This window comes from Mastigoproctus giganteus, chromosome 5 (assembly GCF_048544385.1).
Source record: "Mastigoproctus giganteus isolate SK-2022 chromosome 5, ASM4854438v1, whole genome shotgun sequence".
NCBI lineage: Eukaryota > Metazoa > Arthropoda > Arachnida > Uropygi > Thelyphonidae > Mastigoproctus > Mastigoproctus giganteus.
The window spans coordinates 88,175,514-88,194,269 of record NC_143579.1 but is presented as its reverse complement, the minus strand read 5'-3'; the positions used below and the strand labels follow the sequence as shown (position 1 = coordinate 88,194,269).

Here is an 18,756-nt window from a genome sequence, read left to right as displayed (position 1 = left end):
AGATTCAGAGAGAAAAAAAAAAGCAATATCGATAAACAGAGGCAGACTGGGTCAAAAATTCTTACCCGGGAAAATTTATAGTGGCCTCATACTATGGTTTATGGCCAAAATCACACCGGCCTCCGGCCCACCGGGCTACACGCGTGCAGCTTTGTTTATGTGTATCAAGCGTGCCTCCTCGTTTTGTAATAGTGCGAGCGATGAATCTGATTTCCGTGAAATCCTCAAAAGGAGGCAAAAGCAAGTGTCATTGGAAAGATTCCTTGTTAAAGTCGCACAAAAAGATAGCAGTGATTCCGTTAGAGACAGTGAAAGTCGTCCTACCCAATAATTAATAAATTCGATTGCTTTATGTATATTAAATTTAAATATTAAAAATATAAAAAGGTATGTATTTTGTATTAATCATTTTTACAGTATATGAATATTTTTGAGTTTTGGAACAAATCATCTAGGTTTCCATTATTTCTTATGGGGAAATTCGCTTTGATATACGAGTGCTTTGGATTACGAGCACGTTTCTGGAACGAATTATGCTCGCAAACCAAGGTACCACTGTATAGTATAAATAAAAATTTAACTCTATTTTTGTTGTTTTTTTTATTAGATACATTTTTAAATGGCCAAAATGAAGTTTAGAAATTAAAAATGATATGTCAAAATTGTTAATTGTGAAAAAATTTTCTTGAGAAAAATTGCCGCAATTTTTTTCATTTTTGTCCCGCGAGATCTAATTTGAAATCTGGCAGCCTGATTCTGGAGGATGTTATGTAGGTGAGACTAAGCGCAGATTACACGACAGATTGGGGGGAACATAGCAGGGCACTTAGATTGGCTAATTCTCGGGGTTTTCCATGGCAGAACATGCCTGGGAAACTGGGCATGGGATAACAGCTGAAGGAGCTGTAATTACAGATAAGGTATTCCAGAAACCGCTGGAGAGCGGTTTCTGGAACCGGAAGTGGCTGGAGAGCCTAAGGATTTGTTCCTTGGGTGATCATAGCCTGAATAGGGATAAGGGTTGTAGGATTAATGTAATGTATGAGACCATTATCCTGGATAGGGATGAGCGTTTTAAGATCATACAGCCCCAAGCCACTTCCGGTGCTGATATACAGGAAACAGAGCATGCGCAGATACCATAGTATGCCCTGGTCTGTTGGGAAGGCTTAGTACTTTACAATGAATTGTTGATGCAGCACTACTTTTGTTTAGAAAGGTAGCAGATGCTGCTGAAAGCTTCAGTTTTAGAATAGTGAGGGTTTAACGCTTTTAATGTATAATATTTTTATTATTTTAATATATTCATATGATTTATTGTATTTTAAATTATATTATATTTTACAGTTGATTTTATGTATTTTATTTATTTATTTTATTTGTAATGTTTATAAAGTTATAATTGGTCAGAGTTGGCGGCATCAAATATGGATAGATTTCCTGACCACAGAGGCCTTTTTAGTGAAGTGTATTATTAAATATACCCAACAGAAATAACTTACAGTTTGTGAATATATATATATATATATATATTATTTATAATTTTTATTTATATAACATATATAATATTATAAATGTAGTGTGCCGCAAAATTTTACTGTCTTTAAAAGTGTGCCACAACAACGAAAAGGTTGAGAAACACTAGATTAGTGTATCTAGTTTTGGGACAAAATATCACCTTATCAGCAAAGATATAGATTTTTTAAGACTGAGTTTTAATTAGTAAAAGCCTATATAGCCATATAATAGCGCCATCATTACAGAAAGACTTGGTGACCAACTCCAGTATTTTTCACCAGAAAACTTTATGAACAAGCTAAAGAATAAATCGATAATGCTAGGAAAGGTTAGTGGAACAAGGAGAAGAGATCGGCAAAGAACACGCTGGCTTAACACCATCAAGAGTGACACTGGCATGAACATGAAGGACTTGGAAGAAGCTATTGAAGACTGAACAGCATGGAGGAAGCTCGCCCATAAAGTCTTTGAAAGTCGACTGAATAGATGAAAGCAACTGAACTGGTCAAATTACTGGAAAGAGTGGGTAAAGAGAGACTCTGTGTGTGTGTGTGTGTGTGTGTGTGTGTGTGTGTGTGTGTGTGTGTGTGTGTGTGTGTGTGTGTGTGTGTGTGTGTGTGTGTGTGTGTGTGTGTGTGTGTGTGTGTGTGTGTGTGTTTTAATGGCTGTTGCTGTATAAAAATAAAGTGCAGTCATTATCAACCCACTGCAGGATGGAAGCCTCCTCAACAATTCATGCTGAGGGAAATAGACCATAATCTGCCATACTGGTCCAGGGCTGTTGCTGTATAAGTTTACTTAATTTGTATAATTTTGCAAATACTAATATATAAATTACTTCATTCGAAGAAAACAAGAAAACTGAAAATGAAATGGCTGTCACCAAAAAAATTAAGTTATTGTAAAACTCCCTCTCGCTCATATCTCTGGAACAGAGTGCAAGTCTAAGAAAAGGGTTTGCATTTAAAATATGACTCGGTAAAATGACTTTTTTTTTTTTCCAAATTTTTAGCTTTATCTTAGGAACCACTGGGCTAATTACTAAATATTTCATGTTTTACTATTACTTCAACAACACTTACAATAAATATTAACTGAGTTACATTAATGTATTATAACTGCTCTTTGCTGAATCATGGTCCTTTCTCTTTTGTAGAGGCAATTATTATACAGGTTTATTCCCTCCAACAATAAATGATTATGGGTATAAATTTACTCTTGAGAGACAGAGAGAGAAAGTAGGTGGCCACATACACTAAGGATTTTTATTTCTTCAATATTTTTAGCACCAGTAAGTCAAAAGTTATGCTGGTTGGTTATTTAACTTGATGGCAAACTGGAATCTAAGACCAAGTCCATGGTAAAATTAAATTAAAAAACATTGAACTCAGACAAAATGATTATGAAAGATGTAATGTAAAATAGAACATGTTATCAGCAATTAACATAAAACTGTTTAAATCTAGTGATAGTGATTTAACTTTTTTTTTTTTTTTTAGGCATTCATTAACAAAAAATGGGCAGTCTATTAGCATGCATCATAATTTTAAAGGGGATATCACAAGTGCATAATGGGGGATTATCAACGTTTTGCAAAAAGGAATGAGTAAGAAACTGTCCTGCATTCAAGCCTACTCAGAAACACTTCTTCCCTTTGTAATTTCCATAAAGTAGGGTACCATACTTTTATTATAAGCTTGATATGATGTGGCTTATTCCTCTACTACCTGTGCCACATTGGCAAGTGGATCAGATTAATTGCTGTAATCAAGATATGGTACCTTTGGGCTGATGTCTCCTATGAGTTTTACATGTTTGGCAACCTCAACCAAGTCCTTTCCACTTAAAACCATAGTAGTTTAGTTAACTAACTTGGCTAACCTCCAACATTAATTTCTGAGAGAGAGAAACCTTTAATGAATCTGACACAAGACTAGAGTAAATAATAATGACTTATTTATTCCTGTTAGTGCTTGCAAAGAACTTTGGGTCTAACATACAGTCAAAAGTCATGATGAGTGAAATTTTCTATTATTATTGCTCCAACTGATCCTATGTGACTTACTGTCCAAAAACCAGAAAAATTCAAAAAACAAGTCAACTCCAAATACCAAGGCTATGGTTTGTAACTGTGCACCTACACCATTATATTAAAGTGATCATATGTACTGGATTAACCATTACATTAAAGTGATCATATGTACTGGTTTCAGAACATATCTGGTGCAAATGTGAAGTTTTACTTGGACCCAAAAGACTAAGTAAAACAACATAATAGTGCCAGTTCTGCCATACGAAAATGCAAAAACTCAATAAATAGCCATCTATAATGACAGGCAACAATGCAGAATAACAAATCAGATGGTAATTGTAATTCTGCAATATTTATTCAGATTTATAAAATCTTTATCTATAAATATATATAAAACGTTCTACAATGAATAATTTAAAAAGAAGGAAAGTACATATAACAATGAATTTTGTCAGCTATTCTGTGCCATAGTGCAGATCCCTTTGCTCACACTCAGCAGCCAATAGCCAATTGGCTAAGTTGCTTAACTTAAGAATGAGTGAAGTTAAGTAATTTAAAGAGGCCTAAAAATATGAAATGCCATTTGATATTTATAGAACGAAATGTTCTACAGGTTCATTATGGCAGTTGGTCTAATTAACTGCTAAAGTTAATATAATCGTTAATATAATCAAGCCTACTTGATATAATCAAGGTTGCTTGCAAATGCAACTTCAGATATGTTAGTTTTTTTCATTTAAAATGTTTTCAGAATCAATAAACAAAGTTTCAAGGTTTCTTTTTTGCTTACACTTTTTCCGTGGGGTTTGATTTTTCACTTTCAAAATCAGATACTTCATTATAATGCAGTCAGGTTAAAGCAAAGTATCCCAGTTTTGGAGTTACAAAAATTCTGGTCACTTTACATGAAATGTTCTAGAAAAGTAATTCTTACCCTTGGTAGGACTCCAATAAGCAGTACTACTATTCTGCGCACTTTGAACTAAACTGCGACATATTTTAACACTACAAAGTCAGGAGGGAAAAAAAGAAAGAAAAAATATTAGTTGTTTATTAAAGAAACAGAAAATAACACTTTCTTAAATTAATATATATATATTAATGACTTCATCATTCATATATGACAAAAAAAGGTGTTTTGTGGCTGATATACATAATGAAAATAAATTCTAATAAGCAAAAAAATGTAGCAGGTAGGAAGGGGTAGGATTTTAAATCAGAGGAATCAAACCCAGAGTGGCTTGCCGGATGTACCCTCTTAACAGGACAACCCTAATACAGCACTGCTGAGAGGAAATATACTAAATATTTTAGTATTAGTCACTGACTGTTGCAATATAATCAAGCTTGCATAAGAGTTATCCACTCAATTACAAATGAAGCATGCAATTTTCTCTCTCTCTCTCTCTCTCTCTTTCTCTCTCTCTCTCTCATTCTACTAAAAATTTCATATTTTCCCCACTTTTCCTCTTCATTTCTGGCATTAGCATGAAGAGCCCTTCAATTCTGATAAAATAAAATAAAATCCCACGATAGGAGGGAGTATATGATGAGAGCCTTGTCGATCAATTTGGCCCTGGAAAGATTGTGCAAGGCTCAAGGGGTAGAATTTTTTTCAGCCTGGACTGTACTTGTTAACAGGAGAGATTGCTTCTACAGGGATGGGATACACTTAAATAGAAAGGGTGCAAGAATATTTGCTGATGCTATCGAAGCAGTGTTAGGTGGGTCGGAAAACTGCTAGCTTGGGGGGAGACATAGACCAATACATTGACAGTAGCCATTGGCAGAGGTGAAAGAGATTCTCACACTACTTCTATTAGAATGAGCAGAAGCCTGAAAAACAAGATGCATGATATTTCAGAGACTGCTGAGAGCCATTGCGGTACAAGTAAACACATGGGTTGTGTTAGAGTAGCTAAGAATAGAAACAGGTGCAGGTATACTTGCGTGTACACCAATGCTAGGAGTTTAGTAAACAAATTTGATGAATATGAGGTATTGCTCAAAACATCAAAGGCAGATGTTGTTGGGATATCAGAGATGTGGTGTCACACAGATATAAGGGATGCAGAACTGGAATTTGGGGAGTAAAACATCTACAGAAAGGATAGACAGGATAGGAAGGGGGGAGGGGTTATGATATTAGTTAAGAAACACATAAAAACCAAGGAAGTGAAGCCAGTCGACATCGCTGGACAGTGCAGTGTTGAGTCAGGTTGGTGTGACATAAGCATTGGGAGATCAAAATTGAGAGTAGGAGTGTGCTATAGGCCTAATGACTCTGATGAGTATAATAAGAAACTGTACAGGGAAATAGAGTGGGTCAGTAAATCAGAGAGTCTTATAATGGGAGATTTTAATTTCCCAGATATTGACTGGAATTTGGGGGCTGGTTACTCACACACTAGCAGGGCTTTTGTGGATTTATTGGATGATTGTTTTCTACATCAGCATGTTCGGGAGGCAACTAGAGGGAGTAATACTCTTGATTTGATTATCAGCAGTGATTCTTCATGCATTAAGAATCTGCAGATAAATGAACCACTAGGTGGCAGTGATCACAGTGTGCTGAAGTGGGATTTACTCAAAGAGGTAACTACCATTAGGGGTAAAGGGAAGGGTTATTGCTTCCGTAAAGGCGACTACAATGGACTGAGACAGTATTTAAATTCTATACAGTGGGACCAACTGATGATGTTACCAACAGCAAATTTAAAATGGGAAGCATTCAAAGACCTTATCTTGGAAGCTACTAGGCTTTACATACCAACTAAGAAATATTGTTCAAGGTTTAGGCCAAAATGGATGTCAGATGAACTAATGAGGCATATGGCAGAGAAGAAAAATGCTTTGTTTGTTTGTTTTTGGTTTTTTATTGGCGCATTGGGAAGAAGAAAAATGAATGGGATACTTACAAATTAACACATGACACAGAAGCCTATGATAGATACAAGTTGATATGCAACCAAGTTACCAAGGAGGTTAGGCAGGCGAAGGCAGATTACGAGAAATCCTTGGCAAGGGATGCAAAGAAAAACAGCAAAGAGTTCTTTACTTATGTAAACTCTAGAAGGAAGGGGATGAATCAGATTGGTCCACTTGATATTGATGGGTCAACTGTTGATGATCCTGCTCAGGTAGCTAACAAACTAAATGAATATTTTGCATCGACATTCACACATGAGGAGTTATTCAGCGAGGGGAATGCCAGAGGTGTATTCAACTCTAGCAGTAAGCTACAGAATCTTGAAATAACTGGGAGTAAAGTGGAGGAGAAATTGTTGAAGATAAACACAAGAAAGGCACCCGGGGTGGATGGGATCTATCCAGTTATATTAAAGGAGGCAGCAAAGGAAGTAAGCAAACCCTTAGCCATAATTATGAGAGCTTCCTTGGACTCAGGGGAGGTACCCATAGACTGGAAATGTGCAAATGTGACCCCAATTCACAAAGGAGGATCAAAGGCTGACACTAGTAATTATAGACCTGTGAGCTTAACTTCTGTTCCAGGAAAATTAATGGAGGCACTGTTAAAGAAGCACTGCAGGATCATTTAGACAAGACTTCAGTTATAGCTCGGACACATCATGGTTTTGTTAAGGGGAAGTCTTGCCTGACCAATTTGATTGGATACTATGATGCAGTCACAAAAGAACTGGATGCAGGGAATAACTTTGATATTATATACTTGGATCTTAGAAAGGCTTTTGATACTGTTGCACATGGAAGACTGCTACACAAATTGGAGCAGTGTGACATTGGAGGCAAATTGCTGCTATGGATAAAGGGGTGGTTGAGGGGGAGAAGACAGAGAGTGGTAATCAATGGACACTGCTCATCGTGGACTAATGTTATTAGTGGAGTCCCTCAGGGCTCAGTGTTGGGTCCATTATTGTTTTCTGTATTTATAAATGATATTGATGATGGTATATCAAGCTTAATGTCCAAGTTTGCAGACGATACAAAGGTTGGCAGGGTTGTCAAGGACACTACTGACACTATGTTGTTGCAACAGGATCTGGACAGGTTGAGCAGATGGGCTGAGAGGTGGCAAATGAAGTTTAACATTGACAAATGTAAAGTACTACACATGGGAAACAGCAACCCCAGAGCAACGTATCAACTCTGTGGTACTACACTGACAGTGGTAGAGAATGAAAGGGACTTGGGGGTGGTTGTGCAGGCAGATATGAAGTTCTCTGAGCAGTGCAGACGGGCTGCAAGAGTAGCTCATGGAGTATTGTCAATGATATACAGGAATTTTTCCAGCAGGGATAAGGAGGTGATTATTCCCTTGTATAAGGCAATGGTCAGGCCACACCTAGAGTACTGTATACAGATCTGGAGGCCTCATTTCAAGAAGGATGTAGAGCTGCTGGAACGAGTACAGAGAAGGGCAACAAGATTAGTGAATGGAACAAAGGGGTGCTCTTACGAAGAAAGGCTTAAGTTTTGCAAATTACAGTGTCTGGAGACTAGACACCAGCGAGGTGATCTGATAGAGGTGTATAAAGCCTTGAATGGTTTGAGTAATCACCTGAGAGGGCATAAATTCAAATTGAGGAAAGACAGATGTAGGATAGACGTGCAGATGAATAATCACCTGAGAGGGCATAAATTCAAATTGAGGAAAGACAGATGTAGGATAGATGTGCAGAAATTTGCCTTTAGCCAGCGGGTGGTTGGTTGATGGAACAGACTTCCATCTCTTGTCGTGGAGGTTGATAGCCTAAATAAGTTTAAGGCTCAGCTGGACAGGTATTTTGAATGAACAGAGGGGTGAAGTGGAAGTGGGTTTTTTTTTTTTTTTTTGGCTGATGCTGCATAAGCTTGCTTTCTTGCATCAAATGCCTCTACTAATGCTAATGCAAGGTTTGACAATTAAGTTCCAGAACGGAGTAAATTTAACGGAGTCAATTGCAAGTAGAGATAGGGACGTGATAATCCCATTATATAAGGCTTATGTTAGACCACACTTGGAATACTGTGTTCAAGTATGGAGACCGCACCTAAAGAAAGACATCGAGCTTCTTGAAAGGGTGCAAAGACGGGTAACTCGCCTGGTGAGATCGGCAAAAGGGCATCCTTATGAAGAAAGACTTCGAATATGTGGGTTGCAGAGTTTGGAAACTAGACACCTTAGAGGAGATTTGATTGAGGTGTTTAAGGCTCTGAGAGGCATCAGTAAAATGAATGAGGACAAAATTTTCAAGATTATAAATGATGTTAGAACTAGGGGACATAAATTCAAGTTACGGGGGGAAATGTTTAGATTGGACTGCAGGAAGTTTTATTTTAGCCAGAGAGTTATAAATTACTGGAATAAGTTGCCTTCATGGGTGGTAGAGGCCGACAGTTTGGGGAAATTCAAAGGTCATCTGGATAGTACTTTCGGGTAAGGGAAGCGCATAGGATGATAGGTTTAATTTCCTTTTTTTTTTTTTTTTTTTTACTAATTATTATTATTTAGTTATTTATTTTATTTTTTATTTTTTTTTTTGTTTTTATCATTGTTTTGTTTGGATTTTTTTTTTTGGCTGGTGCAGCATAAGCCATAGGCTTTCTTGCACCATGCGGCCGTTACTAATACTAACCTGCTAATAAGAAAGTTCCTCCCCAAACATTGTGAACTCCCTATAGTGAGTTTGCAATAGGGGCAGGCTCTCCAGAATAAGTTTTTCTACATTTTAAAATTTTGTATAACTTTGTACATGCTGTTTAACTATTAATTTTTTTTTTATTTTTACTTGACCATCAACTAAGTAAAATTATTGTTTGAACAATTTTACTTTACGCATGAGAAATTTTCATTTCTGATTAAATTCTGGTTCCATATTTGAATAAAACCAAGTTTAAAAAAAAAAAAAGGGGGGGCAGAATGGAAAAAAATAAATTAATTATATATGAAAAAATCAAAAAAATCTAATGGTTACTTTTTTTTAAGCATATCCTTTACATCTATTTATATTTATGTATCACTTAATTTTCTAGTATGTTAATTTTCACAAAAAATGGCATAAAATGATTTTCATAATATTATTGCCCCTTTTTGAAATAATTTCCAAAAATATTGCTTAACCTACACACTCCCCAGAACCACACATGAAATACAAATTACTTTACTTTGTAGAGTAATTACCTTATGCAGTTATATACTTATAAGATGAGAGCTTAGAGAAGAACAGCAGTTATCAGACACTCTGTCTAAAACACTGATGGATCCAATATCCTTCTATTTTAGAAGATTTAGAAGTACAGTTGGCCTGCCTCCCTAAAATCCACTCATGCACACCTTGTTGGTAAGCCGTTATGTCACTTTGGTGGCAACAAACATGTAGTGGCTCTCTACAAGAGTGGAAGCATAGGGGGCAAAGAATCTCTGGATACGACCAGGCTGCCAGGCACGGAAACTGAACTTGGCCTGTTACAATGTAAGATTGCTCATTGGTGAAGATAAGATATTAGAGCTGCAAAAGGAATTAGAAAATGTGAATTGGAATATCATCAGCTTAACTGAAACAAAAAGAAATGAATCAAGTTTATTAAGTGGACATCTGCCGTACACCAATGGAAATTTCTATCCAATACAGATATTAAAAACAACATTTTGGAATTCAAAAGTACATTACCAAGGGTGTCAAGACTACTACTCAGGATTTTTAAGATGTACAAACTAAAGGATATAATGATATATGCATCAGCGTCAAGCAATGATGATGAAGAGGTTGAAGAAATGTACAATGAAACTGATAAGACTTCTAGATGAACAGAAAACTTACTACGCGTTCATTATGTGAAACTTCAATGCTAAGGTTGAAAAGAGACAAAACAGCACAGAAATGGGAACTATAAGAAATTTTGGAACAGGTGAAGAAATTAATGACTTTTGGAATTTGCAGAACCTTGAGGAATGTCAGTAATGAACACTTTTTCAAGAAGAGGGTAAACAGAAAGTGGACATTGAAGAGCCCAAATGGATTTAACAACCAATGAAATTGACTTCATTCTCACTAACAGAAGATATATTGTTAATGATGTTACTGTTCTGCACAAGGTAAATGTTGGAAGTGATCAAAGAATAGTAAGATGATGCACACTTGTTACAGATGTAAGAAAAGAAAGGAAAAAACCGACTCAAATAAATAATATGAAGGTCTTTGAGATAACAGAAGAGGAGAAAAAGTGGTATGTACTGTAACTTAGGAACAAGTTTGGGCTTCTGCAGACCTTTCAGAACCATGATATCAATAAGAAATAAAACAACTTTCTGAAGTGTAATAAAGCCCAAGAAAACTATAGTTACAAAAAAAAAAAAAAAAAAAATTAAAAGAAAAAAAAAATAGTCAAGAAACACTTTAGCATTAGCATTAGTAGAGGCATTTGATGCAAGAAAGCAAGCTTATGCAGCATCAGCCAAAAAAAAAAATAAAATAAATAAATAAATAAATAAAAAATAACCACTTCCACTTCACCCCTCTATTCGAAAAACCTGTTCAGCTGAGCCTTAAACTTATTCAGGATATCAACCACCACGACAAGGGATGTAAGTCTGTTCCACCAACCAACTACCCGCTGGCTAAAGGCAAATTTCGGCACGTCTATCCTACATCTGTCATTCCTCAATTTGAATTTATGCCCTCTCAGGTGATTATTCTGAGCAAGAGGAAGAATCCCATCAGCATTGAGCATGCTCAAACCATTCAAGGCTTTATACACCTCTATCAGATCACCTCGCTGGTGCCTAGTCTCCAGACACTGTAATTTGCAAAACTTAAGCCTTTCTTCATAAGAGCACCCCTTTGTTCCATTCACCAATCTTGTTGCCCTTCTCTGTACTTGTTCCAGCATCTCTACACCCTTCTTAAAATGAGGCCTCCAGACCTGTATACAGTACTCTAGGTGTCGTCTGACCATTGTCTTATACAAGGGAATAATCACCTCCTTATCCCTGCTAGAAAAATTCCTATATATCATCGACAATACACCATGAGCTACTCTTGCATCCCGTCTGCACTGCTCAGAAAACTTCATTTCTGCCTGCACAACCACCCCTAGGTCCCTTTCATTCTCTACCACTGGCAGTGTAGTACCACAGAGTTGATACGTTGCTCTGGGGTTGCTGTTTCCCATATGTAGTACTTTACATTTGTCAATGTTAAACTTCATTTGCCACCTCTCAGCCCATCCGCTCAACCTTTCCAGATCCTCTTGCAGTAGCATAGTGTCAGTAGTGTCCTTGACAACCCTGCCAACCTTCGTATCGTCTGCAAACTTGGACATTAAGCTTGATATACCATCATCAATATCATTTATAAATACAGAAAACAATAATGGACCCAATACTGAACCCTGAGGGACTCCACTAATAACATTAGTCCACGATGAGCAGTGTCCATTGATTACCACTCTCTGTCTTCTCCCCCTCAACCACCCCTTTATCCATAGCAGCAATTTGCCTCCAATGCCACACTGCTCCAATTTGTGCAGCAGTCTTCCATGTGCAACAGTATCAAAAGCCTTTCTAAAATCCAAGTATATAATATCAAAGTTATTCCCTGCATCCAGTTCTTTCGTGACTGCATCATAGTATCCAATCAAATTGGTCAGGCAAGACTTCCCCTTAACAAAAAGCCATGCTGTGTCTGAGGACTTTTTTGTATTTATCTTCAACAATTTCTCCTCCACTTTACTCTCAGTTATTACAAGATTCTCTAGCTTACTGCCAGAGTTGAATACACCTGTGGCATTCCCCTCGCTGAATAACTCCTCATGTGTGAATGTCGATGCAAAATATTCATTTAGTTTGTTAGCTACCTGAGCAGGATCATCAACAGTTGACCCATCGATATCAAGTGGACCAATCTGATTCATCACCTTCCTTCTAGAGTTTACATAAGTAAAGAACTCTTTGTTGTTTTTCTTTGCATCCCTTGCCAAAGATTTCTCGTAATCCGCCTTCGCCTGCCTAACCTCCTTTGTAACTTGGTTACAGATCAACTTGTATCTATCATAGGCTTCTGTGTCACGTGTTAATTTGTATGTATCCCATGTATTTTTCTTCTCTGCCATATGTCTCATTAGTTCATCTGACATCCACTTAGGCCTAAACCTTGAACAATATTTCTTAGTTGGTATGTAAAGCCTAGTAGCTTCCAAGATAAGTTCTTTGAATGCTTCACATTTTGAATTTGCTGTTGGTAACATCATCAGTTGGTCCCACTGTATAGAATTTAAATACTGTCTCAGTCCATCGTAGTCGCCTTTACGAAAGCAATAACCCTTCCCTTTACCCCTAATGGTAGTTACCTCTTTGAGTAAATCCCACTTCAGCACACTGTGATCACTGCCACCTTGTGGTTCCTGTATCTGCAGATTCTTAATGCATGAAGAATCACTACTGATAATCAAATCAAGAGTATTACTCCCTCTAGTTGCCTCCCGAACATGCTGATGTAGAAAACAATCATCCAACAAATCCACAAAAGCCTTGCTAGTGTGTGAGTGACCAGCCCCCAAATTCCAGTCAATATCTGGAAAATTAAAATCCCCCATTATAAGACTCTCTGATTTACTGGCCCACTCTATTTCCCTGTACAATTTCTTATTATACTCATCAGAGTCATTAGGCCTATAGCACACTCCTACTCTCAATTTTGATCTCCCAATGCTTATGTCACACCAAACTGACTCGACACTGCTCTGTCCAATGTTGACTGGCTTCACTTCCTTGGATTTTATGTATTTCTTATCTAATAGCATAACCCCTCCTCCCTTCCTATCCTGTCTATCCCTTCTGTAGACATTGTACTCCCCAAATTCCAGTTCTGCATTCCTTATATCTGTGTGACACCACGTCTCTGAAATCCCCACAATATCTGCCTTTGATGTTTTGAGATACCTCAAATTCATCAAATTTATTTACTAAACTCCTAGCATTGGTGTACACGCAAGTATACATGCACCTGTTCTTTTTCTTAGCTACCCTAACAAAACCCATGTGTTTACTTGTACCCCAATGATTCCCAGCAGTCTCTGAAATATCTTATTTTCAGGCTGCGGCTCATTCCAAGAGAAGCAGTGCAAGAATCACTTTCACCTCTGCCAATGCCTACTGTTAATCTATTAGTCCTTATATCCCCCCCCAATCTAGCAGTTTTCCGACCCACCTAACACTACCTCGATAGCATCAGCAAACATCCTTGCACCCTTTCTATTTAAGTGTATCCCATCTCTGTAGAAGCAGTCTCTCCTGTTAACAAGGGAATTTGGGGAGTACAATGTGTACAGAAATGATAGACAGGATAGGAAGGGAGGAGTTATGCTATTAGTTAAGAAACACAAAATCTAAGGAAGTGCATCCAATTGACATGGGTGGATAGTGCAGTGTTGGGTCAGTTTGGTGTGAGATAAGCACTGGGAAAGCAACAGTACTGTTAGCAATGGTTGCACTGTGAAAGCAATAGTATTTTTAGCAAAGTTAGCAATAGCACTGATCGTTCGAAAAATTAATTTATCTGCTTTTACCATAGTGATTCTATAGAGCTTCTGAAAGGTAACAGAGCTTCTGCAGGACGTCGATCATTAGTGTTAAATGGTTAAGAAATTCCAGATTTAATAATCCGGAATATTTAACTTCTGATTCAAAATGATTGCACAAAGCGGGATAATTCCTCCAACTCGCAATTGCCATCCGCAAACTACAAGCTGCTCTTTGTGGCCCGAACACACAACCCATCTTTATAGTTTCCACATAAAGTTCTTTAGTAATCATTCCTAATTTGAGCTGGTTTTTTGGAGATTGGTAGGTGGTAGATGACTTTCATCAACCAGTGAAACCCCACCACTTTGCTTATTGGAGGCTTGAAGTGGTGAAACCCATGTTTAGTCTCTAGAGCAAAGTTTCCGGCATCCCCCTCCCCCCATACTTCTCCTTCAACCCATACTTTTTTAACCCAAGCACAGTACTAAGTACTATAGGTTCTAATACCTCTCGTGTTTGGGGTTCACATAAAAAAAAAAAAAACTTTTTTTTTTTTTTTTTTTTAAATTATTGCCTGCATGCCATTTAGAACATTTTCTACAAAGTGAAAGCCTCAACGAAGTTTCAAAATCTGCCAACATTTCATCTTTGTCAAGTTTATATATCATAGATGCCTCAATCCCCCACCCACCTTTACGTTGCTACCGTCACCAGTTCTTTGAATATTGTGCAAAATGTCGGAATCACTCGGATATTCAGCTACTATGACCAAGTAAACAGAGACGGGAGAAATTTGAAGGCATGGATCACACACTTCTCTGAAAAACATATGCCCGTTTGTCAGAGTAAAGGGGAACCACAACACAGGTTGACCAGAGGCTATAATCCGTGTCGAGAATCTTAATCCACTGACTGGCTATGGAAAGCATATTGACTAGCGCGACTTCTTGGTATGTGACTGCTTAGAATTCATAGACACCACTAACATTGTTTGTTTGTTTGTTTGGTTTGGTGTTATTGGCGCATTAGCATCTAAGGCTATAATGCGCCCCACTAACATTGTGAAATGGTAATCCCTTTCACCCTTAATTTGCACTTTCTAATTACCTAAATTGCCTGCAAGAGAGAATAATGCATACACAGTTCTCTCCTCTAATCTGTTCGTTACATGGAAATTTTCTTCGTTCGACGGAAACCATTTTAAATGTATTTACCAAGGGGAAATTAAAAAAAAATTCTCTATAAAGAAGTTGGTTAAACAGAAGTGCAATTGTAATTAAATCAAAAATGAAGCAATGAAGCAAAAATGAAGCGATGAAGCGATTACGCCATTAAAATACTGGGGATGGGGCCCCGCTCTTCCCACCATAGCTTCGGCTCTGGATACTCAATAATTGAATAGGTACATTTCTCTGGGGTTACTGCTACCCATATGCAGTGCTTTGCTTTTGTCAATGTTAAACTTCAGTTGCCACTTCTCAGCCCATCTACACAACTTTACCAGATCCTGTTGCAGCAGCATACTGTCATTACTGTTATTAACAACCCTGCCAACCTTTGTATCATCTGCAAACTTTAACATTAAGCTTGATATACCTCCATCAATATCATTGATAAATATACAAAACAATAATGGGCCCAACACAGAACCCCGAGGGACATCACTAATAACATTAGTCCACATAGAGCAATGTTTGTGGACCTTTCTGGAACATGACATGACACAGCCAAGGGAGCTGTGTCATGTCCTGTTCCAAAAGCCAAAGGTCTTTGTGTGTGTTTGATGCAATGGGTGTGTGAAGAAATTAGGTGCCAACAATTCAGATGGGCCTTTATAAGAGTTTGAAGAGTTGGGTAGATGTCCTCAAAGGAATTAAAATGAGAGCAAATAAAGCCCTCAGCTGCCCAACTTAATGCAAGAGCTCATAACTTGCATCAGGCAACAGCAGCAATCTCCAAGGTGGAATCAACTAGTCCTAGAAAAGGTAGTTATTGTTGGTGACTCTGTTGTCAGGGAAATGAGAATGTTGTGCAAGGATAGGCAGAACAGGACCAGGGTATGTCTGCCAGGGGCAAAAGTAGATGATGTTATAGAGCAGATATCATCTTTTAAGGGCATAAAAGGTGATACTGTTGTACAACTTGGCACTAATGGTATTAAGAGTAGATCTGAGGTCTTGACAAGCACAAGGCAATGTTGGGAAAAAGTATCAAGTTAGGACTGAATTTGAAAATGTTTGCAATTCTGCCCAGAGACAATTGGAGGGAGTATATGTTGAAACCCTTGTCAATCAATCCAGCCAGCCCTGGAGAGAATGTGAGGCTCATGGAGTAAAATTTTTCTTAGTGTGATCTGTGCTTGTTAACAATAGACTGTTTTACAGGGATGGGATACACTTAAAAGAATGGGTGCAAGAATATTTGCTGATGCTATCGAGGAAGTGATAGGTGGGTCGGAAAACTACTAGCTTGGGAGACTACACAGAATAATAAACTAAGCAGCAAGCAGAGATGAAAGTGGTTCTTGCACTGCTATTACAGGAACATGCAGCAGCCTATAAAGCAAAGTGTGGGTGATTTCAGGCCCTGCTGTGGTTCATCATGAAACAAATAAATACATGGACTCTTTAAGGTAACTAAGAGTAAGAACATGTGTAAGAACATGAACTTGGAGCATTGTAAATAAATTTTATGAATTTGAAGTACTGATTCAGTCATCAAATGCAGACAGTGTACAGATAGCAGAACCATGGTGTCACAAAGACCTAAGTGATACTGAATTTGAATATGGAGAATGCAATATATACAGGAAGAACAGGAGGAGGTGGAGGGTTATCCTTTTGATTAAGAAGCATATTAAATCTAGAGTAAGTGCATATGCTGGATGCAGTGAATGTGTGTGACAAGTGCAACATTCAGTCAGTCTGGTGTGATATAAGCACTGGGAAAACAAAACTGAGAGTAGGAGTCTATTATAGGCCTAATGACCGTGATGAATATACAGGTGACTCCCGCTTAATGCTGATAATTCGTTTCCGGAAAAACAGAGCGCTGAGTGAATCTGTGCTAAGATAGCACCCGCATTCCCATAAGATAATATGTATTTGTGAGTTGTGCTTGGTGCCATAGGATATTTCCTAATCAATAATAAACAGTAGTGAAAAGATGCACAAATGTCGGTCAAAATATTTAATATTCAAATATTTGTACATATAAAATATTCTGCATTACATACGTATACTGTATAATTATGTGGTAACTTCTTATATATCAAAATTAAACTTAAAATTCCAATTAAAATCATGAATTTAATTGATCTAATTGATTTAATTTAATTGATGAATTTAATCATGAAAATGTATCTATTTTGGGTTGTACTTTGGCCCTCTTCCTGGTAAACTAAAAGGGGTTTTAATTTTAAATCCCCCGCCGTGTTACCACCCAACAATAAATTCAACCGATCCTTTGACACTTTGAAACCTGGCATGTTTTTTCTTCTTTCAATATGAAACTTCTTTTAGGCATTTGTTTCCAAAAATGTCCTGGTTCATCTACGTTAAAAACTTGTTGAGAAGTATAACACATAATACCCCTCCTCAATAATTTTAACAAGTTCTTTTTTGAAAGTTTCGGCTCCTTGATCTGCACTTGTGGCTTCTCCTTGGGTTTTAAATCTATTCAACCCAGCCTTACTAGTTTTAAATGGTTTTCACATTTTTTTTTAGGCAAGTTTACTTCAGATCATCATATTGGCTAATCTCTCTCTCTCTCTCTCTCTCTCTCTCTCTCTCTCTCTCTCTCTCTCTCTCTCTCTCTCTCTCTCTCTCTCTTCTATTTATTATTTTTTTAATATTATTTAACTTAACTGAATTCTGCATTGGATATTATCTTCAATAAAATTAGTTAAAGTCTCTCCATTTCAATCCTAATAGCCGGCCTAGCCCTAGTTGCTTGCAGTGGAACAGCTGTCTTTCCCGCTGCTAAAATTAATTCTTTATTTTTTATAATTGTTCTTACAGTTAACCTTGCTAGTCCTAAATTACGGCACACATCCACTTGTCGTTGACTGGAATCGATTCACTTCAAAACATCTAATTTAATTTTTAAATTCAGTCTTTTTTTAACATTTATAGTCTTCATACTGCATCCAGACGTTGCTTTTTAATTCTTATCTGCCATTATTAACTCTTCGAAAATGTAACTGCATTGATTGCGACTCAACATTCGAGTAAACTGTCTGTTGTGCACTACGTCTAATACTGTACTGAGTGACGACAGACTTCGGATAAATGGCGCACTATAGCCATAGCTAACAATTCGCCTATTAAGTCCCTAAACCAACAACAACTTCGGATAAATGCATATAATGCAAGCAATATACTTGATCATTTTTTAAAATGTTGATCTGGGATCTACGTAATAAGTCACTGTACTGCAATTAAATTAGCGTGCGAGAAAATTTCTCAAGTCGGAGTGGGAAACGTTTTAATGCTGTTTTGCTATTCATTTTCAAGCTATCGACTCCATCAAATAAAAAGATTTCGTTAAATATGCCAAAAATGGAATCTGTAAAAGAGCGTTATAGTGATTTGTGACAGTGTTATAATGCGGTTCGCTTTACGCTGATTCGCTATAACGCTGTTCTTATAATATAAGAACAGCGTTATAGCGAATCAGCGTAAAGCGAACCGCATTATAATGAGGGCCTGCTGTACCAAACAGC

General features: G+C 37.3%; 1 protein-coding gene across 4 annotated transcripts in view; it reads right to left on the bottom strand.

Annotated features, from left to right (window-relative positions):
- Positions 1–18,756, bottom strand: part of tho2 (THO complex subunit 2-like protein) — a 1,047,711-nt gene that overhangs the window by 997,425 nt on the left and 31,530 nt on the right. For all 4 annotated transcript variants that reach the window (XM_090374101.1, XM_090374103.1, XM_090374104.1 and 1 more), the window contains exon 2: positions 4,485–4,555. In XM_090374101.1, coding sequence (XP_090230227.1) covers positions 4,485–4,555 — 71 coding nt within the window. The remainder of the gene's footprint in view (positions 1–4,484; positions 4,556–18,756) is intronic.